This window comes from Eublepharis macularius, chromosome 5 (assembly GCF_028583425.1).
Source record: "Eublepharis macularius isolate TG4126 chromosome 5, MPM_Emac_v1.0, whole genome shotgun sequence".
NCBI lineage: Eukaryota > Metazoa > Chordata > Lepidosauria > Squamata > Eublepharidae > Eublepharis > Eublepharis macularius.
The window spans coordinates 8886535-8914167 of NC_072794.1; the positions used below are offsets into that span (position 1 = coordinate 8886535).

At 48.6% G+C, this 27633-nt stretch overlaps 1 protein-coding gene across 2 annotated transcripts; it reads right to left on the bottom strand.

Moving 5' to 3' along the window:
- TLE5 (TLE family member 5, transcriptional modulator) lies at nucleotides 1-13431 on the bottom strand. Of its 2 annotated transcripts, none has more exons than XM_054981645.1 (7): nucleotides 13115-13431; nucleotides 9264-9361; nucleotides 7272-7335; nucleotides 4940-4984; nucleotides 3791-3853; nucleotides 3457-3531; nucleotides 1-2302 (listed from the first exon to the last, which is right to left on the bottom strand). In XM_054981645.1, the coding sequence occupies exons 1-7, from the start codon at nucleotides 13139-13141 to the stop codon at nucleotides 2084-2086; spliced, it is 591 nt and encodes a 196-aa protein (XP_054837620.1). In that variant the 5' UTR covers nucleotides 13142-13431; the 3' UTR covers nucleotides 1-2083. The 2 variants fall into 2 exon arrangements, with proteins under 2 accessions (XP_054837620.1, XP_054837619.1); XM_054981644.1 differs by having other exon boundaries at nucleotides 1-2305; nucleotides 13115-13430.
- Between the last annotated feature and the right edge of the window lie 14202 nt (nucleotides 13432-27633).

Sequence of the window (27633 nt, forward strand, 5' to 3'; positions counted from 1 at the left end):
AACCATCTGATTTCTTTATTTGAAAGGCACAGCTAATACATCCTCAATACAGAATTATTTTCTCTCAGTTCCTCTTAATATAGGTCAAGTGATTAATAAACACATGAAGCAAACAAGCTCTCTCGCTCTCTTTCTCTCTAAAAGGAATATATACAAACACGAAATTCTCTTTTTTTTCCCCTTAAAATTTCTCTTGTTAATTGAAAACAAAAAAAAAGGTCAAGCTAGCGTACAGAAAGAGAAAGCTGCGGCATCATTTAAAAATAAAACCATCAATGGAAGGTGGGTGGAAGGGAAAAAATTCTTCTTCGAAATCCCTTCCTCCTTCCCCCTCCATCCATGACATATTGAAAAGGGGGTCAACTGTTATAAGTTGCAAAGGTTCAAAAGTTTCCAGATTCACCAGGAGGGAAGATGACACAGCATCAAGAGATTTACTGGGGATGGGGGAAGAGATACAGAACTAATATATTTATATATATAAATTTTGCTTCTGTGCTACTTTAAAACAAGATACATGCGGAAGGAGGAAGGTGCTCGTCAGCTAACAGTGCTGGTGGGGGACAGGTAGAGAGGGAGAGTCTAGGCGGGGATACTGGAGGAGCGAAGGGGGCTCTTAGGGAGCTACCACAAACATGGTAGCAGGGCAAAGAGGCAGGGAGCGGCCAGGTGGGTTAGATTCGCACTGGAGGCTTCTCATAGTCCCAAAGGTCAGATGAATGGCAAAGGAAGGCTGGAGCAGGTCAAACAAATTCTAGGATGCCCACCAGCCAACCATTTTCCAGTTCTTGTTTGTACATGCTAAGTAGGCCACACCCATGCAGGCCGGTCTTCAAACAAGTGAAGGAATCAGAGACAGCTTGTCTTCTGCCAGAGGTCAGGGGGCAAGAGGGGAGAGGGAGGCAGGATGAAACCCTACCCTGCTACAGATCCAGGAAGGCATGGGGGTTTCCTGCCTCCTCTGAGGAATTGTTGTGCCAAGCTCAACAAAGCCACGCTGGAGTGCATGGAAGCTGCCACCAGAGAACACCCACAGCGCCCAGGCATGGTGTGTGCATGTGTGGGGTGGGGGTCAAGCAAGGACCCTGTAACTTTACAAGTGGCACTGCTGGAAAAAACCAGAACTGTCATGAGAAACTGATCTGGCTTTGGGCATTCGTTTGAGACTTTACCCTGGGAGGCTTTTGATTTGTATTTTAATCAGTCACGCTGCACTATAGGTTCGGTGATCTTCACACAAACAAGCCACAATGCTTATGTTTCCCCTAACAAGAGCACATTTCATGGCCGGCACTGCAGCAAATCCAAATGCAAGGAAGGCCTGCTGGCTCCCTCTTGGACAACCTGGCTGGGTTGGGAGAGGGCAGGGGACAAGGGGCCACTGTGGGGCTGCAAAGCTGACTCTGCAACTGCTCTGAATTTGCACTGGACTCCTACCAAAGCCAGAAGTGGACTCTCTCAACTTCCCTGGAGCCCAGGATAAAGCAAAAATGCAGAGGATTCTTCCCCCTCTCTTCTGCCTCTGATATTTTATATACTAGTTAACTACTTTTAGTACAGCTTTCTTCCAAGAAAATGAGACCTGGCTGGGGACTGTGGAGCGGGCTCTAACCCCTCCCCGCCCCCAGCCACAATCAAGACTGTAGCATACCACTGACCAAGAAGCTTGGTACTGAGCAGCAGGAAGTCAGTGCAGGAAGAAATGTAGCAACCACAAATTAGCGTTTTGCTGGAAGCGTCCAGATTCACACAGGGAATTTACGAGGGGGAAGGAGATGTTAAGCTCCAACCCTGCCCTGCCCCCATGCGCCCAGAATGACCACAGGTGCCTTTAGAGGTGCTGCTGGTGCCACGGCTACTGCTAAGTGCCTGGAATAAGAAAAGGGGGGTGGGCCAAAGTGTTATTGCTGCAGAGGTGGGTGATGCCAAGCCGTCTATGGGGCCACTTGGATGGCCACTGCTCCCCCCCCCTTCTCCAAACATCTGAAGTTTTACTGAGTGTTTTTAACTGACCCTTCCCTTCCCCCTAATGCCACTCTCTTCCCCCCTATGCCAGATCACTCCCCCCCATCCCCTGATCCGCCTAATCCGACTTCTCCCCGTCGTCATCTTGGTGGGCGTCCCCATCGTGGCCGTTCTTGTCCTCCTTGGAGAGGTGAGCTTGCGAACCCAGGGCGGACAGAGAGAGGAGCCCAGTGCTGGCGCTGACGGCGGGAAGAGAGGGGGGCTGCAGCCCCACCGGCAGTGGAGTCAAGGGCAGGGCGAGAGCTTGGAGCTGGGACAGCTGATGAGCCTGGAGCTGCTGCTGTAGCGAAACGAGAAACACACCGGAAAAGAGAAGAGCAGGGTAAGTGAGCGGAAGGCGAGCAGACCCGAGATTCACCGCTCCCAGTAAGGCAAGGTGCAGTGGCTCAAGATCTCCACACCCTTTCTGGTGTTTGGCTATCAGGGCAGATTTAAAAAAAAACAAAATACTCCCGTTTGATGAGCAGCACGGTGAGACAACCAAGATACTCTTTGCTCTTTGGTAATGCCGGCCAACTCTTTAGCCTTCAAGAGGTACAGCCAAAGGAGAACAAGCAGCCCTCAAATGTGTCCCCTGGAATTGAGGAGATAGCAGTGCCCAGCTGCCAAAGTGCTACGCTGCAGTGCCCTACACACAGTCATCCCTCTTCCTTCTGCCCTGACATTTATGCTCCCAAGGTAGCTGCCCCCTGGAATGCAGGCAACCCAGTGGCCTAGGCAGCTGCCTAGGTTGCCTGAACCATCGGGCCAGCCTGGTTCTTCCTCCAAGCCCTCTTCAACTGGCATCTGTCAAGGACGCAAACTTGGATCTGAATTATTGTCTATGAGCCAATCCCTGTTTTCACAACTTAAGGACTGTGAATGTGGTTGTGTGTGATGTCTGAGCCGAGTGACAGACAGGCAAGGGGGAGGGGGGAATAATGACAAATCCTTTGGAGTTCAAAGCAAGGCCCTGTGTCCAAAAGACGGGAGACGATTTAACCCCAAAGGATTAGAAATACAGGACCACAGCAGCGTGCGAGACCCACTGTCAGGGTGCCATTCTGACAGAACCAGGGCTTTTTTTCAGCTGGAACGCGGGGGAACGGAGTTCCGGAACCTCTTGAAAATGGTCACATGGCTGGTGGCCCCGCCCCCTGATCCCCAGACAGAGGGGAGTTGAGATGGCCCTCCGCGCCACCGAGCGGCGCGGAGGGCAATCTCAACTCCCCTCTGCCTGGAGATCAGGGGGCGGGGCCACCGGCCATGTGACCCTTTTCTCCGAGGGCAACCCACTGAGTTCCACCACCTCTTTCCCCAGAAAAAAAGCCCTGGACAGAACCACTTAGAATTTACAGTGCTGTTACAGCACTGGCCTCAAGAACGCTCTTATTAATTATCAAAAGCCACTTCCCCGAGCCCACCCTCATTCCCGTAAGAAGCACCACGAACCCGGATGATGGAGTTCAGCTCTGGTGCCGTCACTTGCTTGGCTCGCTCGATAGCTCCGAGGACCTGCTGCTGATGCTGGAAAAGAGACCGGCAAACATACATTTCGTGTGTGGTGAGGAGAGAGGTTCTAGGCAGAAGGGGGTAATGGGGGCAGGGAAGGGTGGGATCACTGGAGCGAGGAGAGTTTTTGGATAGACAAGGGGGGCAGAATTAGAGATGCAGAGGTCCAAGGTACAGTGGGGGTGGGGCACCGACTCCATTATTTTTGGCAGTTCGACTAAGAGGCCATCCCTGACGCCTCCCGCATTCCAAAGGGAGAGGGGGGAGAGATTACCTCTTGTGAAAGGTATGGCAAGACCTGAGCACAAATGCCATTTAACCGCTTGACGATTTCAGCCTGGAATTTGGAAGACAGAGAACATAAAATCTTCAGGATGGCAACTCAACCCAAGGGGAAGCTCCGGAGCTCAGGGCGGCGGGGTGGGGAGAAGAGGGCTGCATAACATTTCACAAAGAGGTTTTCCTAACCTGAGTAAATCTGCAAAAGTAAAGACCTAAACAAAAAAAAAACCCCAGTTCATCTTTTTCTGTTAAGAATATTTTTAACATTCTTGATTACACTTTTGGAGAGAGATTTTGATTTGGGCGGCGGGGGTGGAGAAAGGCAAGGTAGAAGTGTTGAAAGAAGGCTGCAGACTCTGGGTTTTTTAAAGTCACTAATATTATAATTCTACCAGGGTATCAACTTTAAACAAAATCTTTGCCACAGAAGTTCAAAAATGCCCACATTTTAGCAAAGTTTGATGCATGCTACAAATTTGGAAAGCCCTCAGTTCGAATCTTTTTTGCCATGAACTTGCAAGAAGCCCCAGCCAGAACAGGCGTAACATTGCTCTGCGTTACAGAGCTGATGCGAGGACTGATGTATGCAAAACCCTTTGAATGCCTGAGGCAGGGTCTTTACACCAGGGTTGCTGGTGTAAAAAAAACCTGGTAAGAAATACCAAAGGTACCCCCAAGCATATACAGAGTGCCTTCCTTGCTGCAACTGCTACCTGACCCCCCCCCCACACCTCCAATGTTCAGAAGGAGCAAAGCATCATTCCAGCGGTTCCTAGCCCTACCCCCTTAAAGTATACTCTGTCCAGTTCTAAGACAATCCTTCAAACTCTGTAACAGTGCTAAAACCCCACGCCGGTTCTTCATACCTTCTCCTTTTTGCAACTTATTATGGCGTCCTTTACAAAATATGGACACTGCCCTACCAGAACTCCAGAGCTCCCAACCCTGGCAGCAGAGGATTAGAGAACACCGGTCTCCTATACCCACACCCAACTCTCGACGTTGATTAGACAGCACCTATTAAGTGGGCACAGCTGAAAAAACGTTAAGACGCAGAAGCAGCACAAGAACGGTTAAAGAGTGTCTTGTGTCGCACCAGGTCCACCAGAAATTGTCAAAAGAAATACAAGACAGATCATACCTGTTTGTGCATTTCAATATTGAGCCCGTAGGACATCTCATAATACTGGAAAGGGGTGGGTCAGAATTTGAGCAAAAACGAGAAGAGAAAGTATGAGTTGCATTGCTGGATCAGACTGAGAATTAATCTAACCCAGCATTCCATTTCCAACAGAGATCAGCCTTGCGGAAGCAGAAGAGCAGAGAGAGAAGGAGATCATCCCCCTGCTTGCCCCCAGTATCTGATCAACTGCCCCTGTATACAGAGGCTCCTTCTGTCTAATCCTTTCTTGGACGTCATCTTGGGCACTGGCCAGCACCGTGCAGTGGCCAAAAGCCTCTGGGCTCATACAGAGGGACTTTCCCTTATCGACTGCTGTGGGTCATTTGTTAGACAGACACTTAAAGACAAGAGACTGTGGTTTTATTTCCCTGGCCTACGGGCACCATTTTCTCCTATATCCATAAGCCTCTTCCTCCAAAAGTCGGGGCCATCAGCAGCCCCCAGACCAACTCCATCCTGTTGCCCCCCCCCCCAAATTTTGAGCCCCACATCAGATCATCCAAGTAGCTTGCAGGCAGCATGGCCTGACAGAAGGTTACGTGCAGGCAGTGTGTCCTCCTCCAGCATAACTGAGCTGCAAGAGTCAGAAAACTTTTCCTGGGCTTGTTTTGGATCCATTCCCATCAGCCAAAATAGCCAAGATCCTTAAAGATAAAGATGTCTCTCTGGGGACCAAGATCAACTATTCCAAACTAGTGACTAGGCTAGGTCTAGTCGCAACAAGGCCTTGTATGCATTGTGCTAAAAGCCGAAATTCCACAACCAGGGAAATCTCTTGTGCATAATGTTAGCAAACTGCAGATGAAGCACTTTTACATTCCTGTTTTGCATAAATGTTTGCATTACAAATTGAAATTCTGCACCCAGGAAAATTCGATTCTGCAATCTGTGATAGAACATCTGCAATTCTTCCTAGTCTGTGTAACACTTATTACCAACTCTCCCTGCCTCTAGGACCGTCAGAGGAGGAGGGGGAGCAGCCAGACACCCCTCAGTTGCATTTGGATCCAGCTCCAACTTTCTCCCAAAAGAGAATTATGTATTTGTAACTGCTGTGTGATGCTTTGGCAAGCTGGTTGTTCAGTTGAAAAGGAGGATAAGAAGCTAACAAATCATTTGTTCTGGTAACCACAGGAGGGCAAGAAGATTTGCAAGGCTTTGCTCCTTCTCTGGTGCTTGAGATTCTAGCACGCTGGCAAGCGTATCTTTTGAGCCACGAGGACTAGAAACACAACTTAAAAAAAAATAAAAATCAAGACTCTTGGGAAGCTGAATTTTGTATCCCCAAGAGCCACATTCTGCAATCCCTCCCCCTCCTGCTCTTGCGGAACTGCAGCGCGCACACTCGCAGCCCTAGCGGTATGGGAGAGGTCCTTTTCATTTCAGGGGTTTTGAAACTCAACAGTTTCCCAGGAGATAGACAGCACTCATCACCTCCCTCTTATCTCCTCGCTCCAGGGAAGGCGCGGCCTGCTTGTCTCACTGGGGCTTTGGAAATCTCTCTAGCTGGCATTAATGACTCCTTGGCGGAAGGAAATAAAAAAACCCGTCAAGCAGCATCTCATCAGCCATAACGAGCCAACAACCCCACGCAGTCCCGACCTTAAGCAAGGAGAACGCGGCAACCTCTACCTGGTCTGCACTGGCAGCGTAAAAACAAACAAACCTGAAGCAGAACGCCGCACCTGCATAAATCATGCAAATCACCCACACGTCTTCATAATGGAGTCAGATCCAGCGAGAGTCAAGAGGAGGGACAAATGATGGAGGGCAAAGAAGCCCTGCCCTGCAACCCCCAGGAAATCCTGGCCAAGCCTCCTTTGGCTAGTAGGGTCTAGCAAGGCACTCGCCAAGTGCAGGTTTCTAGACCGAATGACAAGGAAAGGCAACCAGGGGCTCCTGTCAGCCTCCGGGAACTTGAACAACTCCTACATTACCACCCCCTCAGTTCCTTTATCTTTTTAAGGAACACATGAAGGATCCTACACTTCAGTCTTTTGGGCACCAGAATCAAAGAGATCTCAGAGGCTGAGGGCTTGTTTTTTTAAAAAAAGCAAGCAATGACAAAAAACACTGCACCTAGCAACAACTCCAATTAAGAATATAAAATCTAGAAATTAAATTAAGTACAATATTCAGTAGAAAATATAACCACAGTGATGGTATCTGGGGTCTGCAGTGACCCCGTGTTAATTCTGACAGTGAGCAGCTTAAAAGCTTTTCTGGTCATCCCTTCCACACCATCCCCATCAACCAGCAGCCTGCCAGGTTGGGAAAAATAAAATCTTACCATGACATAATGACGCTGCATCTCTGATTTCTCACTTGCAAGCTTATCACATTCCAACTTCAGGCTGTGGAGAAAGGAACAAGCCGCACACCCAAAGGGAAGAACAGAAGGGAAGGTCACTACCAGAGCTGATGCGACATTTTAGCAGAGATGTCTTAATGAGAGTTTTGTAACACTTTGAAATTTCACTCCCAAGGGACAGTCATTAGCCCTCCTGTCTTCTCAAGAGTATTTTATTAACCTGGTATTGGGGTCCGTTCAACTTCAACTCACTTAGTTTAAAAAAAAAAAAGGCAAGAGGTTGGAAGTATTAAGAGGTGGGTCCCATGCAAAGATCACTGAGGATGGAAGAGATTTCTCTCAATACAGCAAAGATTCTCTACCTCCCCTGAAATGCTGCTCCTGCGGGACAGGCGATTTCCCCAAGGAATACCCTAAGGAGGCAATCGGCAAAAAAACTCTCCATTCTGGATCCGACCCTAAGCTAGTTCGTCATAGCACAGTGGCACAACAGAGTCTGAAGGGACCGTAGGTGGTGTTGTGGATCTCTTAGACCTGCAGCCACACAAAGAAGTTATTGTGAAATCAAGTTATCACCATCTAGGACCCCAAAGCCTTGGGTGTACAGTGTTTCATTTTCTGCTTTAGTTTATGCTCTTTTAGTATGGCAGTGGAGAGTACCCTCAAGTCACAGCTGACTTATGGCAACCCCTGGTGGGTTTTTCACGGCAAGAGACTAACAGAATTGGTTTGCCATTGCCTGCCTCTGCAACCCTGGTCTTCACTGGAGGTCTCCCATCGGATTAATAACCAAGGCCAACCCTGTCTAGCTTCTGAGATCTGATGACATCAGGCTCACCTGGGCTATCCAGGTCAGGGCTATGCACTTTTAGTAAAGCACTCAATTTTTAGATCTGTACGAGATATGAGAGAGAGGGTACATTTTTCAGAGCGTACGTGATGTTCCGATCACAGGCAGTTCAGCTTCTGAGAGCTGAACTGCAAAAAGATTCTGACAACTTTGTTCCTCGTGCAACCAGAAATGTTTGCGATCATTCCCTGTAATTGCGCCAGCAATCTGGTGTCAGAAGCTTCACTGCCACTAGCACAAGTCAAGAGATTTTTGCAGAGGAAAGCAGCCATGGAAAACAAATGAGGAACCAGCTTGTCAGATCTTCTGAGGCACAGAAATCGGGGGGAGGAACTTCAAAAAAATATGCGCTCTCCTGAACTTTCCACAATGTACGTAGGAGCATTCTAGCATTCTACAAAAGAAGCAATGAACAGTTGCTGTGACTCCAGGTGCCCACCTAAGGCAGAGGGGATTCTCTTTGGCCATTTCCACACATCTTTAAAGGGACAGCCCACTCAGCAAACGCTGGCGGCTTTTCTCCTTTACTCCACACATCTCCAATTTCAGAATAGTAGCAGGCTGGTTGGCTTCCATGTTTGTGGTGCCTTTTCAGGGACACAGGAAAGTCAGGAATTTGCATTCTCAGAAAAGGCACAGGAGAAAAAAATGGAAGCCAAACGGCCTGCTACAGTTTTGAAACTGGAGATGTGTGGAGTGAAAAAGCTGTCAACATTCGGTGAGTGGGCCGTCCCTTAAGGATGTGTGGAAATGGCCTTCATCTCTGCATGATTATACACTCTTAGTCTTGCTCCCTTCCTATCAGGGTGGGATGGGGGGGGCAGTGATTCTGTCCCATTTACGTAAGATAAACCAGACAAATCATTCCCAGTGTGGAGGAGCACTGAAATTACCAGACATTGTACCTCTACACAAGGTCACTGCTTCCCCAACCAAGAACAGATACTTGCACATAAAGGCAGCAGGCAGATTCCTTGGAATAATCCTCATTTTTACACACTTGAAAACAAAACCTTTCTGGCTTTGAGAGTGAATCATGCCGCTAATTTTTAACTGAGGTAGGATGGAGGGAAAGCAGGCCTCAGTGACAGGGAGGTGGAGGTGAGTCAAAGAGAACTTGCCTGTGGTACTGGGCCTGCAGCAACTGGAATTCGTCTTTAATGCGGTCACAGGAATCTGACGTTGTGAATTTCAACTGCTGAGGGAGATGAGAGGAACCCTGCGATGAGGAGCGGGGAGAACAGGTTTTAGCTACTGCTAAATGGTGACAGGTTCTGGCAATGCTTTTTTTTTGTTGTTGCTAAGCTGCCTTTAAAAAAAAATAGTCCTTGCAGAAGCTTATGAAGTGGCCTGCCAAAAGTAAAACCCAAGTCAGAAGCCAAGGGGAAAGATCAACGTTAAAAATGGCAAAAAGGAAAAAAAAAAAGCCCAATTAAAATACAGCATTTGGCAATGAACCAGCAGGGGAGGGGGGAAGAAAAGTTCTCTCAGGAATGTGCACTTTGAGATTGTAGAAAATGAGGTGGCAAAGGGAGGTGGTGGCAGATGACTGTACCACTGTGTGGTAAAATTGTCTGCAAGGAGAACACTAGCAGAACAGGGAGAGTGATGGGCCATAACCTGTTTGTGGTACTGATTTTTCTACTTGGAGTTTTTATTTTCCCCTTAGGATGCAAAACCAACATTATTTTCCCTGAAAACTGAAGTGACAATCTCTATTCTGCCACCTCAGGCTTCTACCGCCTCAAATCTGCTTCAAATATAGACTAGGCCTTGGTCCCAAACTGCTGGGAGATCCATGGGGGGAGGGGGCCTTGGCTCAGGACTGCAATATAAGGGAGGGCTTTTTTAATCCTTCCACCCTTCATAATTTTTCCGACTTCAGATCCCTCCCCACCTGTGGCTTTTACCCTGTACATAAATGCGCTTATAGACAAATGCTCTTCTAGACAAATTAGTGCCTCACCCAGAGCAGTGAACAAGTTAGTGTTATGATTATCCCAGCAATACAGCTGGGGAGCTGGGCCTGAGAGGAGTGGCTTACCCAAGGCCACCGAGTGAGCTCATGGCAGTAGTGGGATTCAAACCAGTAGAGTGCTGATTCCCAGCCAAGCCACTTACCCACTGTGCTACAACAGTTCTCTTTCGAGGTGAGGAAAACAGCAATGGGAGGAGGAAGTGTTACCACACTTCACCCCGTGCCATGGTCCCAATTCAGGAATGCAGAAGGTCCCAGATTCAGCTCCCAGCCTCTCCAGTTAAAAGGATGAGGTCGTAGGTGACGTGAGGGACCTCTGTCTAAGAAGTGCCATTTGGAGGAGACAATCTTGACCTTGGTAGCCCAGGGCCTGTAGAAGGCTCACAGCTATTTACGAATGACCAAACTGTTTGGGGGACACATTCAGATCATCGAGACCTTGAACAGGCAGCCGGGGAAGTGTAATCGGATGCAGGGAGATGAGAGGTACACCGGGGCGTGACATTGAAATGAAATCCTGCCCTCAAGTCATAGCTGACATATAGCTTCATGGCAAGAGACTAACAGCGGTGGCTGGCCACTGACTGCCTCTGCAACCCTGGTCTTCCTTGGAGGTCTCCCATCCAATTACTAACCAAGGCCAACCCTGCTTAGCTTCTGAGATCTGACGAGATCAGGCTTCCCTGCGGGGTGTGACAGTAGGTGACACTAAAATCCACAGAGTTGTAGGGGGTCACTAAGGGAAGGTGCACGTAGAGAGGGAACTGCAGAGATCAGAAACAGATGCCCAACAGAGAACAGTCAGCATGAATTCACTCCAAGCCGTCTTCACCGCCTCTCCCGTGTACCATTTTTCAGGTCTGCCAGATTAACCAAAGTAGCCTGCCATAGTGGGCGAGAGACATAAAATCCTGCCTCCTCCTTTCGCTAAATCCTCTGCTATCCTGTAAAAGGAGGGGGAGACAGAAAGCGGTCCACTGGTCCTCAAAGGACAAAGGATGCAATATCAAAACACCACGGGAGACACTTCAGAAGCAGGGAGTCTCAAGAAGGTAAACTCAGCTGGGATGTGGGAAGGCCTGAAGGCTTCCCCAACTGGATGAAGCTGATGAGGTGCTGTGGACAGCCCATCTTGGCTCCCCTACAATCTCCCTGGGTCAGCTCCAAGGCTCTGGCCTGGCTCTCAGCCTCTGACCTTACTGAATGAATCTCAACTAAATGAGTAAGAAGCAGGGCCAATACAGGAGAGGCTGGTGGGATCTGAGCCACAAGTCATGGGGCTTCCTGCCCCACGTGCAAGTGCCACAGATTCCCATTGCCTGTACTATTTGTGGCATCCACACCACAGACAAAAGAGGAGAAAGGAAGAGAGATGATTTATTTACTTCATTAATACCCCCACCTTTCTCACTGATGGGGAACGAAAGTGGCTTACATAATTTTCCTCTCCTCTCTATATTATCCTCAAAACAACCCTGTGAGGTGGGTTAGACTGAGAGGGTATGACTAGCCCAAGGTCACCCAACAAGCTTCCATGGTAGAGCAGAGATTTGAACCTGGCCCTTCCAGATCCCAGTCCAACACTCTAACCACTACTTTATGCTTCTCAGCAGCGATGTCACTAGCACTAGCCAATAGGTGCCAAACCCGTCTTTCTGGGAACTCTAAGTCACAGGCAAGGGCAAGGACAGAGAAAAACACTACATATTCCAAACAGCATTTATGTAATGGGGAAAATGCAGTTTCTGAGGAATCTTGTTCTGTTTTTGGAAGATGTCCTTAAGCATCCAAGGAGAAATAATTGTGTGTTTACTGTGTTATCAACTGATCTTCTGGATGGACTACAGAACTAAACAGTAACCTTTACCCCAGACAGCCACTTCAGCCTGCAGCTGGGAGATCATTTTTGTGATTATATCCTAATTGTGGGGATAGAGGCAATTGTCCTTCATGCAGCGACCCAGTGGTCAGGGCAAAGGGGAAGTTGAACTTTCTTCCCTGACTTGCTAGATTTCTATATGGGGTGTGGGGTGTGTGTGTGTGCAAATTCTGAAACATGCACACACACCACATGCTACTTCCAGCCTAAAGGAATAAAATTCAGGACAATTTCCGAAAACTGGTATATTGTGGCCGCCAAGAAGCAGGAAGCCACCACTTTGCATCTTAGCTCTGCCATGGACTGATCAGGTAGCCAGTCTAGTTGCCCCCTCCCAGGAGGGAGGGGCAGTAATAGCATCAGCCTACCTTGCAGGGTTGTATTATTAAGAAGTGGCTGGACTGTGGCTTTGCATGCTGCAAGAGTTATATAAATGTGGAGCATTCTTCTGCAGAGGGCCTAGATCAGTGGGGAGGGGGGTTCACAGGGGCATCAGGAAAAATTCCCAGAGGCCCCCAGAGCTCACCGACCCCTTCCTCCCCAGGCAGCCCTACAACCCAATGCACAGTCCCTCTGCTCTCCAGAATCTCACCACACCCTGAATGCCCTACTCAGCTTCCACCAGCGGCCCCGACCCCCCCCCAGCTCCCTTAAATCCCGCTACCACCCCAAACACAGGGTTGCCAATCACCAGGTGGGCCCTGGAGATCTCCCGGAATTGCAACCAGTCTCCAGGCCACAGGGATCAGTTCCCCTGGAGAAAATGGCTGCTTTGGAAGGGTCGCCGTGGCATCCGATTCTATCCCGCTGAGGTCCCTCCCCTCCCCAGGACCCACCCCCAAACCCCCGGGAATCCCCCTCCACAGAGCTGGCAACGGCACCGAGCGCGACCCCTTCTTGCTGCCCGCATGTCCGAGGCGCTCCGCCCGCCCCCCTCCCCTGCCCCCCTCCCCTGTCACACCCCCGTCGTCGTCCCCCCGGCGCGCCTTTCTCCGCCCCCGCTTGCAATGCAGCCCCCCAGCCCCCCCCCCCCGAGGCCCCCGTCCCCGCAGGGTTTCCTGCGCCCGCCCTGCGATGCCCGGCCCGGCCCTGCTCCCCGGCCGGCCGGCCCCTACCGAGTGCCTGCTTTGGGGAAACATCATGGCAGGCTGCGGCGGGGCTCCGGCGGCTGCCCGCCCGCCTTTGTGGCTCGGCCGAGGCGCAAGCCCAGCAGGCCCCGCTGGCTGGCTGGTCCGCCGGGCCCCACGGGGCGAGCGAGGGCAGCGGCCTCCCGGCGCCTGCCTGCCTGCCTGCCTGCGCCGACGGGCCTGCGCTCCGGGCGGGCAGCGGTGCGGCTGCGGCTGCGGCGGGCCCCGGGCGAGCGCGCTGATGGCTGCTGCGGCGGCCGCTTCCCTATTGTCTAATGGCGGCTGCGGGCTCCGCTCCTGCGGCTGAGCAGCAGCACCACCTGCCGCCCGCCCCGCTCCCTCCGCTCGCCCGCCCTCCCTCCGCGCCTCCCTCGGCCCAAGCGCTTGCTCGCGAGGAGACCCGTGGGCGGCGGCGCGGCGGAGGGCTGCAGCGCGGAGCTAAGGCAGGGGCGCGCGCTCGGGTCGGGGCTCCGCTGGGGCAAGGAAAGAAAAGGGAAAGCGAACGGCTGACATTGAGCGTACAGAACTCTCGCGCACACGCAGACAGATATGCACACAAATACATATGCACACACGTACACACAAACATCTACGCATATATAAAGACATATACACACATACATATATAGACACTACACACATATATATACACACACAGAAACAGACACAAACATACACATATATAGACACAAGCATACACACTTATAGACACACAGTACACACACACACACACACACACGCCTACCTATTATTATGTGCTTAGTTCTCCTGGCCCTTCTTACATGCCCAGGGTAAGGCAGATCACCACCTTGGGGTCAGGTAGCAATTTCCCCCAGGACAGTTTGGCTGGAGATCCTGACGGTGTTTTGCCATCTTATGGGCATGGAGCAGGGTTGTGTATGTGGAAGGGGGGGGGATTTGTAAATTCCCTGCAGCATGTAGGGGGTTGCACTAGATGACCCTTCCAACCCTCCCAACCCTACGATTCTATATATAGTCACAAACACACACACACACATACATATATATAGACAAACATCTACATACACGCAAAGACACACACAGATAGATACACATTCTGCAAGATGTCACCTCCCCACCACCAAATACTCTCTTCATCCAAGCCTTCCTATACAGGGCTCACCATTCTCAGCCCCTCTGTTTAAATCTACGCAACAGCGCTGTGGGGTAGGCACCATTTCCTCTCTCTTATCCTTCCCACACTCTGCCAGGTAGTGGCCCAAAGTTACCCAGGGCATTTTGTGGCAGAGGCGGTGAATCGAACCCCCTTCCAACAGCTCCACCCGCTCAGCTGAACGAGGAATTAGTCTCAAATGGGGAAATCTGCAGTTTTATCTAGGGAAGAATTGGACTGATTCTACAGTGTAGATTTACTCTTAGGGAAGCCCCACTCAGATCCTGGGAAGAATACCTAGGAGGGCATCGTAAGTTCCACTGAATCCAACAGAGTTTACTTCCACATAAGAGCTGCTTAGGATCAATAGGAGCTGATGCTTCCCAAAAGTGCAGCTTAGTCCATGGAACTCAAGACTCCCCTCAGCACTCACTCAATAGCCTCCAATTTGCTCTCCCCAAACTCCAGTGAGCCATAATAGTTAGATGAAGCCTCTGTGTTCAGGGGCAATCTACCTCTGAATCCCAGATGCTGGTCAGGCAAACAGCCAGGTAAGGCCATTGCCTTCATGCACTTCTGGGACTATCAAGCTGCAAACCGAGTCCGAGGTGTGTCTACATCCCAACCCCCTCCTTTCCCCATCCCATGTGCAGGCGGTGCCATGGTTTAGCATGTTCTGAATTGCTCTTCTCCATGGCCCATTTTTTTTAAAGATAAAAGAGGAAAAACATAAATTCTGAGAGGCAGCTTGGTGTAGCAGATCAGACCAGAATAACAACAACAATAACAATAACATTAGATTTATATACCGCCCTTCAGGACAACTTAATGACCACTCAGAGCGATTTACAAAGTATGCTACTATTATCCCCACAACAAAACACCCTGTGAGGTAGGTGGGGCTGAGAGAGCTCTGAGAGAGCTGTGACTGGCCCACGATCACCCAGCTGGCTTCAAGTGGAGGAGTGGGGAATCAAACCCAGCTCTCCAGATTAGAGTCCTGCACTCTTAACCACTACACCAAACTGGCTTTCAGATCAGAGAGACCCAGGAGCGAATCATCACTCTGCCACAGAAGCTCAATGGCTGACCTTGGCCCTCTCATCCTAACCAACTTCACCGGATAAAATGGAGGTAAGGATAAGATGGAAGCCAAGGAGAAAAAGGTGGAGTATAAATGACGTACATGCAAATAATGTTCATGTTAAGAAATCTCTGTTCAAAGGCAATATACCACTGGACAGTGGGTGTGGAGAAGGCTGAGGAGGCCCTGTCTGCCTTAAACTTCCTTGAGAGGTGTTTTGATCTGACCCACAGAGCTCTTCTGAGACAGCCACGCCCACTTACCACCCCTCTGCCTCACATGTTCACAGAATCACAGAGTTGGAAGGGGCTGTACAGACCTTCTAGTCCAACCTCCTGCCCAGTGCAGGATGAGCCTAAAGCATCTCTGACAGATATTCATCCAGCCTCTCCTTGAAAACTGCCAGTAAAGGGGAGCTCACCACCTCCCTAGGCAGCTGATTCCACCTTTGAACTACTCTGACCGTGAAAAAGTTTTTCCTAATATCCAGCCGGTACCTTTGTGCATGTAATTTAAGCCCATTGCTTGGAGTCCTCTCCTCTGCTGCCAACTGGGACAGCTCCTTGCCCTCCTCCAAATGACAGCCTTTCAAATACTTAAAGAGAGCAATCATGTCTCCCCTCAACCTCCTCTTCTCCCAACTAAACATTCCCAGGGCCCTCAGCCTTTCCTCATAGGGCTCAGTCTCCAGACCCCTGATCATCCTTGTCGCTCTCCTCTGCACCCTCTCAATGTCCACATCCTTTTTAAAGTGAGACCTCCAGAACGGCACACTCCAGTGAGACCTCTAGGCACAGCCTGACCAAGGCAGCATAGAGAGGAACTATGACTATGACCTCTGGCAATTTCGATGCAATGGCCCTTTTGATACAACCCAAGACTGAGTTTGCCTTTTTTGCCACCGCATCACACTGACTGCTCATATTTAGTTTACAGTCCACTCTTTCTCCAAGATCTCTTTTGCATACACTATTACCCAGAAGTGTATCCCCCATCCTGTATTTGTGCTTCACATTTTTGTGGCCCAGATGTAATACTGTGCACTTATTGAGGTTGAATTGCATCCTGTTCACAACCACCCACTTCTCAGGTCTTGTTGAATTTTAACTCTATCTTCTTGGGTGTTTGCCACTCCTCCCAATTTGGTATCATCAGAAAATTTAATGAGCAGCCCTTCCACTCCTTCATCTAGACCACTGATAAAAATATTGAAAAGTACCGGGCCCAAACCCAAGCCCTGTGGCACCCCACTGGACACCTCCCTCCAATCTGATGAAACACCGTTGACCACCATTCTTTGGGTGTGGTCCTCTAACCAGTTTCCTATCCCCCGAACTGTCCTATAGTCCAGTCCGCAGTCTTCCAGTTTGCCCATCAGAATGTCATAGGGAACCTTATCAAAAGCTTTACTGAAATCCAGGTAAATCATGTCAACAGAGGTCCATTGGGGCCAAAACCATGTTGACTTCCCCAGATCACTAAGTGGTCCTTCAGATACTTACAGATCGATCCCTTTAAAATCTGTTCTAATATCTTCCCAGCAACAGAAGTCAGACTGACCGGCCTGTAGTTTCCCGGGTCATCCTTCCTCCCTTGCTTAAAGATTGGGATAACATTGCTCTTCTCCAATCTTGTGGCACATCCCCAGTCCTCCAGGAGGCCTTGAAGATGATGGACAGAGGCTCTGCAGGTTCTCTAGAAAGTTCTTTGAGCACTCTTGAGTGCACCCCATCCGGCCCAGGGGATTTGTATTCGTCCAGTGCAGCCAGGTGCCTCTCCACAACCTCTCTGTCAATGTCAACTAGCCACCTAGGTGTCCTGTCGTGTCTACTACCATCTCTAGATGGGCTCGAATTCTTCAGGGAGAAAACAGAGGCCAAAAAGGCATTAAGCCTGTCTACTTTATCTCTGTCCATCAAAGTTTCTCCTTCCACACCCAACAGCGGTCCAATTGCCTCTTTCACCTTGCGTTTACTTCTCACATATCTGTAGAAGTTTTTCTTATTGTAGTGAGCCCCCTGGCCAGACCCAGCTCATATTGAGCTTTGGTTTATCTGATGGCTAGTCTACAGTACCTAGTAACCCTCATATATTCCTCTTTAGAGGTATGTCCTTCTCTTCATTTCCTGAATATTTCCTTTTTCTTCCTTAGCTTATTCTGGAGCTCTCTGTTCATCCACATTGGTTTCTTGGAGCCCTTACCATGTTTCCATCTTGCTGGGATAGTGAGGGCTTGAGCTTGCAAAAGCTCATGTTTGAGAAGGGCCCACCCTTCACTCGCTCCTTTCCCTTCCAGCACACTCCCCCACGGAATGACTCTCATCAAGCCTCTGAGTTCATCGAAGTTGGCCCTACGGAAATCTAACCTATGAGTCTGGCTACGAACCTCCTTGCCCCCCCCACAGCAACTGGAACTCAAGGAGGACATGGTCACTTCCCCCTAAGGTCCCCACCACCTTCACCCCACCTACCAATTCTTCCCTGTTGGTTAATATTAAGTCTAGTATGGCCGAGCCCCTTGTAGCTTCCTCTACCATTTGAAAAGGGAAGTTATCGGCCAGGCAGGTCAGGAATTTGGGTGAGTCTTGTCGCTTTGCTGAGCTTGTCTCCCAGCACACATCAGAGAAGTTGAAGTCACCCATAATTATAAGGTTCTGATGCCTGGATACTTTACCAATCTGTTCAAGGTGGGCAGCATCCATTTCCTCTCCCTGGACTGGCGGTCTGTAACAGACTCCAACAACAATTCCTTTGTCCTTCTGCCCCTTATTTCCACCCATATACTTTCCACTGGGCTGTCAAACACATTCTCCAGAACTTGCTTGCAATCAAGCCCTCTCTCCTCACATACAATGCCACTCCACCTCCTCTTCTACCCTTCCGGTTTTTCTTGAACAATTCGTATCCATCCACTACCACATTCCAGTCACGGGAATCATCCCACCACGTCTCCGTCATTCCTACTATATCGTAGCCCTCTGTTTGCAAGAGAAGCTCAAGATCTTCCTTCTTATTACCCATACTTTTGCATTAGTATATAGGCACTTGTAGCCTTGTGCCTTTGTTTGATCTGTCCTACCCAGGTGGGCCCCCACTGTTAACACTTCGTCATTGAAATCACCATGTTGATCGTCCCCTTCCCCTTGCGGCATCAGTTTAAAGCTCTCCTGATGAAGCTCTCCAGGTTCTTTCCAAACATTTTCTTCCCTGACCTTGAGAGGTGAAGCCCATCAGGTGCTAGAAGGCCTTCTCTAAGGAAACTTATCCTGTGGTCCCAGAACCCAAAGTGCTCCTGCTGGCACCACCACCTCAGCCAATGATTCACCTTGAGTATGGTCTGCTCCCTTCGCATTCCTCTTCCTTTGACAGGAAGAAGAGAATACCACCTGTGCCCCCACTGTCTTCAACTGCCTTCCAAGAGCTTCATAGTCCTCTTTAATTCTTACAATGGTATTCACGGCCATGTCATTCATTCCCACGTGAATCAGCACAAATGGGTACTGATCAGTTGGTCTGATCAGTTTCGGCAGTCAGTCTAATATCCTGAATTCTGGCTCCTGGCAAGCAACACATCTCTCGGCGTAGGGGATCTGGCCTGGGCACGATGTTCCATACCCCTGAGCAGAGAGTCCCCAATGACCACCACCTTCCATTTTCTTCCACTTCCGTGTGGCCCCATGCCCTCTTCACTCCCTCCTCCAGGTTTTTGTGGTTCTCCTTCCACTCTCGTCTCCGTCACCATCTCAAGCACCACAAAACGATTCTTGAGCTCCAGTGGACCAGAGCGTCACCTTAGTCCACATCTTCTGGTTTGTATTGCAGAACTGAGAGGGTCAGAAGGGAGATCGACTCTTCCTTCTTCTCTTGGACTTATTTCTTCATGCTTTTGCAGAACCCCCAGGCTCTTCTCAATAAAATCCTCCCCTTCCTTGATTTCCTGAAGGGTGGTGATCCTCTCCTCCAGGCTCTGAATCTTCTCCTCCAAAAGGCTGACCAGCTTACACTTCTGACCAGTGAAGTCTGTCTTCTCTTCCGGGAGGAAAACAAACATGGCACACTCCATGCAGGTGACTGGAAAGGGGCCTTCTGTGGACATCATCGCCTTCCAAGTATATTCCAAGAGTACTCTCCTAGCTGCAGGTCCCTTTCCTTCTTCTTCTCAGAGCCCAGGTGGCTGAGATGTGCCTCTGGTGAGGAGGAGCCTAATTCAATTCAAGGTTCAGTCAGTAGAGGGCGGGGCCAGCAGTTAGCCCCAGGCAATTAGTAACAGTTCCCCTCTGCAATCAGCTCCAACTCAGGCAAAAAAGACAAAGAGAAACACTTACTCCAACGGGCACCACTTTACAGCAGACTCTACGCGCTCACACAGCCCCAAACGCTGTCCTCCCGCACAGTAACCTCAGCAAATTCCCCCAGCAGTTAAGGAAGGCAACAGAGAAGACTCACCACGTTAGCAGCTCCCTTTCCTGCTCCTTCTCCCAAAATTAAAAAATAAAATCTTCTGCTTTTGTTTCTTATCTCTATATAAAAACAGACACATTTATCTTTTCAGCATTCTCAAACCCCAGAATCCATTACAAGAGTCCATGGAAGATGTTGGTAGAACAATTCATACTGTTTCCTAATCAGCCTGGTGCAGGATGAGGAGAAATAAAGTAAAATCATATCTTGCTTGTGGTTTGCATCTGTAGAAGAAAAAGAGGTGATTTCAACCTGATTCCTGCTTTTCACTGCATCCCAACTCCACCCTCGACTTACAGGAAAAGGAATTTTCAGGAAACATCCTTATCATTTCCCCCCAAATGCATTTCCCCTAATTCTATCCAATTCCTCTCCCTCGCCAAACCCATTCTCCTGCAAAATTAATTTCCTGCCCCAGGCGGTTCCACGTTCACCATTTCCAGTGCAATCCTAATAAGAGTTTCTGCAGTCTAAGCCCATTGAAATCAATGGGCTTAGGCTGGAGTAACTCCACTTAGAATTGCACTGTTACTCTTGACCATGCCATTTCCCCATTTCCTCCAATAAAATCCCCTTCCAACCCCAACCCCCCTATCTGCTGTGTACGGGAAGGTTAGCTCCCCCCCCCCCTTACCATCTGCTGTCTCCTTCCTGCTGCCCAAAGTGCCTGAATCTGGCCAAGATTTACCACTTGATTTTGCTGCGTGGCTGAGAACTGGCAGAAGCTCTGCAAGGCAGAAGCTACGATTGTGTATATTCACCGGTGGCAACAGCATTGATCAGAATCAATTTGCCACGACTAACAGTGACACCTAACCCTGCTGCATCCCATCCCCGTGTGCCTGATTTTGTCGATAATCCATCAATGGAATTAAATTTGGAGCGATGATAGGAAGGCCTTGGCCGCCTTTGCCTCCTTGCCAGGGTGCCATGATCAAATGTTTCACCACCACCTTTGGCCTTTGCAGGAACTTTTGGCCTTTGGCCTTCACATCTCAGTCCTCCAGGGCTTTGCATACATTTCGGGGACATTTACAGGGGGCGCCTAAGTCTCTCATCTTCCTTGCCCCATGCCTTCATGGCATAGCCTTTGGTGATAAAAATTATATTTTGATTTTTTAAAAATCTAACTTCCACTGATCCTTTCACAGCCTGCCCTTGCATACGCAGAACGCCCACACCCAACCTAAAGCAATTGCTTATGAGCAGAGCTTTTTTTCAGCGGGAACGCAGGGGAGCAGAGTTCCGGAACCGCTTGAAAATGGTCACATGGCTGGTGGCCCCGCCCCCTGATCTCCGGACAGAGGGGAGTTGAGATGGCCCTCCGCGCCACCGAGCAGCACAGAGGGCAATCTCAACTCCCCTCTGTCTGGAGATCAGGGGGCGGGGCCACCAGCCATGTGACCATTTTCTCCGAGGGCAACCCACTGAGTTCTACCACCTCTTTTCCCAGAAAAAAAGCCCTGCTTATGAGCCACACAGAACTGCCCAGTGGAGACACAGATCCAGGACTCGTCCCCACAGTGAACCCTGCCCCAGTGCCCAGCCTGTCTTCATCCCCGCTCAAGTGACGCTATTGCAGCACCAAATTGAACATCAAGGGCTCATCTAATACTAGCAGGCACCTGCAACGTTCTTTTCTTATGATCAAAGCTGGACCGTCTATCCACAAGTGAATAAACAGACTCAAAGGTATTTATTTATTTTTCTTTATACATTGCTTTTTCTCCATCTTACCTCCCCTGGACGCTCAGTAATATACTTTAAAACTGACACAAAGTTTCAGGGGGAGATTCCAGCACGATTTGAAATTCTCATGGATACGGCTTTTTTTCTGGGAAAAGAAGTGGTGGAACTCAGGACCGCACAATGACATCACTTTGGGTCAGCTGGAACAAGGGGGGAGTTTTTTAGTTTAAATTGCCCTCGGCGAAAATGGTCACATGGCCGGTGGCCCCGCCCCCTGATCTCCAGACAGAGGGGAGTTTAGATTGCCCTCAGCGCTGCTGGTGCGGAGGGCAATCTAAACCCCCCTCTGTCTGGAGATCAGGGGGCGGGGCCACCGGCCAAGTGCCCATTTTCAAGAGGTGCCGGAACTCCGTTCCACCGCGTTCCAGCTGCAAAAAAGCCCTGCTCATGGAAATTTGACACTTTTCAGCTTGGGCTCAATAGGGACTGGGAGTGGTTAGCTCAGCTGCAGAAAATAGTTGTAGAGGTACAGGGTTCATCTGTGTGCCGGATCGTAACCAGTGAGGAGGGAGGGTCTGCACCCACTCTGATGGAATCATTTACTCTTTGGAGTGGGTGTATTCTTGTGTATACACATGCCTACTGAACACAACACTTCATGCATCTGACAAAGTGGGCTCTGGCTCAGGAAACCTTCAACCACAATGAATTTGTTAGTTTTTAAAGATGTTGCAACTTGCAAGACCAGTATTTTGGCTGCTAACACGACCCCCCCCCCCTCTGAAAAAAACAAACAGGTTGTATCTAATGCTCCCTCTAAACTTGTCACCCTTTCAATTGTACTGTGATTTATTCCAAAATTTCTTTGCCACTGAACAAGTTCAATGTATGTTGAAACTGCTCCCTCTTTTTTTCCCTTTTGGTATTCTGGCATAGAAGGTTACATGCGCTTGTGATCTTTTACAGTTAATGCCATCTTGTCATTAAAACGAGCCTGTCTTAAATCACTACGCAGTGAAAAAAGGGGGTCCAGATGTCATTTTTGGATGCCGAAATTCCAACTGCATTCCCAGTGAATTGTGTCATTCTTGTTCCATTTGCAAACATAAACCACTCAGGATCTTATAGGCAGCCTGTTCTAAAGAGAAATTTCCTTCCTTCCTTCCTTCCTTCCTTCCTTCCTTCCTTCCTTCCATCCTTCCGTCCTTCCTTCCTTCCTTCCTTCCTTCCTTCCTTCCTTCCTTCCTTCCTTCCTTCCTTCCTTCCTTCCTTCCTTCCTTCCTTCCTTCCTTCTGGAAACAACTTCTTTAAAAATATGGGTTGATTTCTTAACTTGGTCAAAGATCTGAATCATAGTTGGTTGTGTTCAGAAAAACTCTAACCACACCCAGAATGCAGACAACACCTGCTCTTGGCCTGGCATCTAAGGTCTACCAAATTTTTAGCCTTCCCTTTCTCAAAGGAGTTCAGGGCGCTTCAACAGTGTCCTCCCTCATTTCAGCCTCACAACAGCCCTGTGAAGTAGGTTAAGCTGTGCAAGGAAGTGACTGACGCAAGGTCAACCAATAAGTTTCAAGGCCCTGAACTCAGATCTTCCCAGTCTGTCTACATCTCGTTGGCTCTCCGCTGTCTATATATTACTCTGTCTTGGCAATTAAAGAACACCCATTAGGATTAACCTTCATTTGGCAAATCACCAGCTGGAGGTTTGTAATTCTTTCTATGGTAAATTACCTTCCTATATTCATACCAGATTCAAAACAGTAAGCGAACAAAGACATCTGTTTGTAGGGTTGCCAGGACCAGGTTGGGAAATTCCTGGAGATTTGGGGGGTGGAGCCTAGAGACGGTGGGGGATTGGGGAGGGGAAGGGTCTCAGTGGGATATAATGTCATAAAGTTCACCCTTCAAAGCAACCATTTTCTCCAGGGGAACTGATTTCTTTGGCCTGGAGATCAGTTGTAGTTCCGGGAGATCTCCAGCTACCACCTGGAGGCTGGCAACCCTATTTGTTTGCCATGTTTCAAACACTTTTTTTTAATTGATCTACAAATTAGCTTTGGAAATTAATGGAACTATGAGATTTCTCTGGTTTTTTAATCTGGTATTTTGGTGTCTTATAAATCCATTTAATGCAAACATTCTCCATTTAATATTCGGTTTACTCTCTCTGAGTGTGGTGGGGTAGTTTAATTTTTAAAAACCATGTAAATATTAGCAAATTTGAAATGGAGTTTCTTCTTCCGTTTGCAACAAAACAGATATCTTAGTAAGTGTCTTGAAATATTTTTATCTTAACTGCAATGAAGATGAGAAAGGTGGGGGGACTCACAAAGAATCAGAGGGGATGGAAGAGAAATAATTGGAATACATCCATTTTCTATCCCTGACTGGGCCAATTTCCCACTCCCCCTGAGGGGAATGAACATGTTCAATCTTCATCAGGAGGCAAGTACAGAACAGAGACTCATTCGGAGATTAAACCAGCAGCCCCCTCTGAAGCTTGGTAACTCTGCCGCATCTTTGCATGGGGAAATGATTAACAGTCCACTCACAACCAATGCAGACACACAGCAGAAATATACACACCCTTGAAGAAAGAGAGGGCAGGGAATCATGCAGAGAAGCAGCAGATAACCTCACACGTGCCTTTAATGTATTGGATTTCTTTTCGTTGTGGCGCAGCTTGGGGAACTGCCACTCTCAGCAGTGCTACTTAGCTTCAGTTCAGAATGGTAGGTTGGCAGTTGGATTGGTGCCCAAAACACAAATGCAGGGCTTTGGCACTGGAGAGCAGAGCGATGCCAGCGGTGCTCTGCTAACAGATTGTCTGTGGGAGCCCTTGTTTTATTAAATTGCATCTGTGATAAACACCAGAGTTGATATGGATGTTAAACAAGGCAGAGGGAGCCACGATCCTTTCTCCGCCGTATGTACACCAGTGAACCAGCAACCCTCACTTCCCGCTTCTAGGAGAGCCCAGTCACATACCTCTGGGACACGGGGGGGGGGGGGCCAGGACAGGGCAGGAAGGCCTTGCCCTGTGGTCAGTGCCTGGCAGCTGATCTTCCATCATAGACTAAACCCAAACATGGAAGTTCAATTTACCTCTGGATCAATCTGGAACTTGTCTAATCTTCTGAAGCCCTGCTTCAGGTATCTCCACCTTCTGAGAGTAGGTGGGTAGCAACCTGGGAGAGAGCCTGCTCTGTCATGGCACCAAAACTTTGGAATTTTCTCCCCAGGGAGGGTCGCCTGACCTCTTCTGTTGCTGCTCTCTGCCACAGATCCAGAGGAGTTGAGTCCAGTAGCAGCTTTAAGACTAACCAGGGTTTTTTTCTGGGGAAAAGGGGCTTTTTTTTCTGGGAAAAGAGATGGTGGAACTCAGGACCGCACAATGACATCACTTTGGGTCAGCTGGAACAAGGGGGGAGTTTTTTGAAGTTTAAATCACCCTCGGTGAAAATGGTCACATGGCTGGTGGCCCCGCCCCCTGATCTCCAGACAGAGGGGAGTTGAGATTGCCCGCCATGCGGGCAATCTCAACTCCCCTCTGTCTGGAGATCAGGGGGCGGGGCCTCCGGCCATGTGACCATTTTCAAGAGGTGTCGGAACTCTGTTCCACCGCGTTCCAGCTGAAAAAAAGCCCCGAGACTAACCAACCTTATTGTAGCATAAGCTTTCGAGAACCACAGCTCTTTTAGTCAGGTGCATACATCTTAAAGGTGCTACTGGACTCTTTACTATTCTATTCTCTGCCAGCAGATGAAGACTTTTCTCTTCTGTCTGGCATTCTCTCAGTGATCCCTTCATTCCTTCCCATGTTTTCATTGTTTTTATGTTTTTGTATGTGTATTTTAGCTCTAGTATTATTCAAATGACATGGCCTTTGTTTTACCGGCTTTTATATATGTTTTTAATTTGTTGGGCTTGATGGCCTTTTTGAGGGCAGAAAGGCAGGGTATAAATTTTGTAAAATAAAATAAAAATTTTGGATAGCAGTCAGTAATTTTGAAAAGGGCTTTAACGCATGCTTAATTTAATGACACAGATACATGACACCTACCTGATAATCCTGCCCTGATCTGAAAATAGCTAATAGTGAACAGAAAAAATATGTTGGGCTTTTCTTGCCGCTCTGCCCTCTCCAGCCATTTATCATCACCCCTTCCCCTGTGAACTTCTCAGGGGTGTGGAGAAGCAGATATGAAATAATGCAAAGTGCCCCTGAGCATGTACAGAGTGCTTTCAGTTCACAAAAGTTGCACGTCTCCCTTTGTGGAGAATAAAGGAGGATTCTTGCACCGCCCGTAAGAACTGAGCTTCACCTGTACCTCTGTGGATATCATTCTGAGAAAACAGTGCAAGCACTTTTATCTTAAAAAGTGCTTATAAAAAACTTGTAACCTTGGCTGAACAGAATGTCAGTCTCACTGGGCAGTCTTTACTGGCTTCCCACCTCTGCACTGGACCCTCCGTGACGCATTTTCTTTCTACCAGAAGATTTGGCAGGGAGCTGAATTTTTTAAAAGCTTTGTAACTCCAGATAGCCTAGAAGCAACACCCACAGCCCTGGAAAGTCTCTGTGTGTATGTTTTACAGGTGTGGCTGCTCAGGTTGTCTATGTCCTTTCTCCAAGGTGCACAGGATGGTGTGCAGGCACGCTTCTCCCTCCCATGTTGGTGGGTGAGGCTGAGAGAGAGTGACTGAACCAAGGTCACCCAGAGGGATCTTCACGGCGGAATGGGGATTTTGAACCGGGTCTCCCAGCTCCTAGTTTGAGACTAATTGCTGAGCTGCTCTGGCTCTGCTTCAGCATATTGGCTAGTCGTTCGTGGTTACTCGCACTATGGTTTTGGATGAGACAGGCCCATTTCTCCAACCATAACTCGTGGATAATAATGCTAGCCAACCTTACAGGATTGGTGTGAGGCTTACTGTTTCTCTATATGAGAGGGCAGTCTGCATGAGTTCAGAGGCACTCTCAGTGGCCCCTCCCCATGTTTCTAAGCTAAAAGAAGTCCTGGGGCTCAGACTTGGCTCCAATTTATTTTAAAACATTCATTCCATGCACATCTACAAAAGCTTCAAGGTGGCTTAATTAAGCTTCAGTTGTCTTTTTAATAAGGCATCCTCCCCATCTCAGTTTGGGCTTTAAAAATCATGGATCCCTCCTGCAATATGGAAATCTCACCTCCTCTTGTTCAGGTCTGAATTTTGCTGATTCCACCCCCAGCCCCGTCCAGCCCAGTTGGCGTCACGGTTAACGTCCAGGCTTGCCCGATGAAGCTCCATCAAGATGCGCTTTGTTCCTAAAAGAGAGTCTGAAGAGGCTACCAAAAATAAATCCATTTTAATGAAGAGAGTTTGTAAATTATTCAGATTTTTTACATCCTGCTACTTGAGGAAGACGGTCTGGAAAAGACTTCCTTCTTCCTATGCAAAACTGGGTGAATAAGAGGGGATAAAATACATGGATTATATTGCCCTCCTCTGCCACCAACCTGAATCATGGTATGTAAAAAAATCTTGGCCTTAAAAATCCAGAAGACGTTTATTTATTTGCTATATATCTATTTCATGATACCCTGCCTTTTCCCCCAACGGGGACCCAAAGCAGCTCACCTTCATTTTATTCTCACAACCATCCTGTGAGGTAGGTTAGGCTGAGAGTTTGTGACTGGCTCCAGAGAGCTTTGATGGCAGAGTGGGGATTTGAATGTGGGTCTCCCAGATCCTAATCTGATATTACACCACATTGGGATGATAATCTGAAATTTGAACAGAAAATACCAATTCAGGTCCAATACTGTCGGCCCATCCCTTGCGAATCCTGTTCCAAAACTTCCAGTGCACATTTTGAAATTCTCTAAAATAAAGTTTAATATGGTTTATGTTTCGCTTGCGATCGCACTGCTTGATGGGTTTTGTAACCTTCATGCTGCATAGACAGTCATTTCTGCATGTTTTGCTGGCAAAAACGAAGATAGCTTTGGTACAAAAATAATGCAAATAATTTGAGATGTAACTTTCATTCATGCTCGATTCGTTCATGACCTAGCAGCAGATTCCTTTTGTGGTGGAAGACCAACATTTTGTTAGCTGGAGATGGTGGTGAAAAGTACTGTCAAGTCGTAA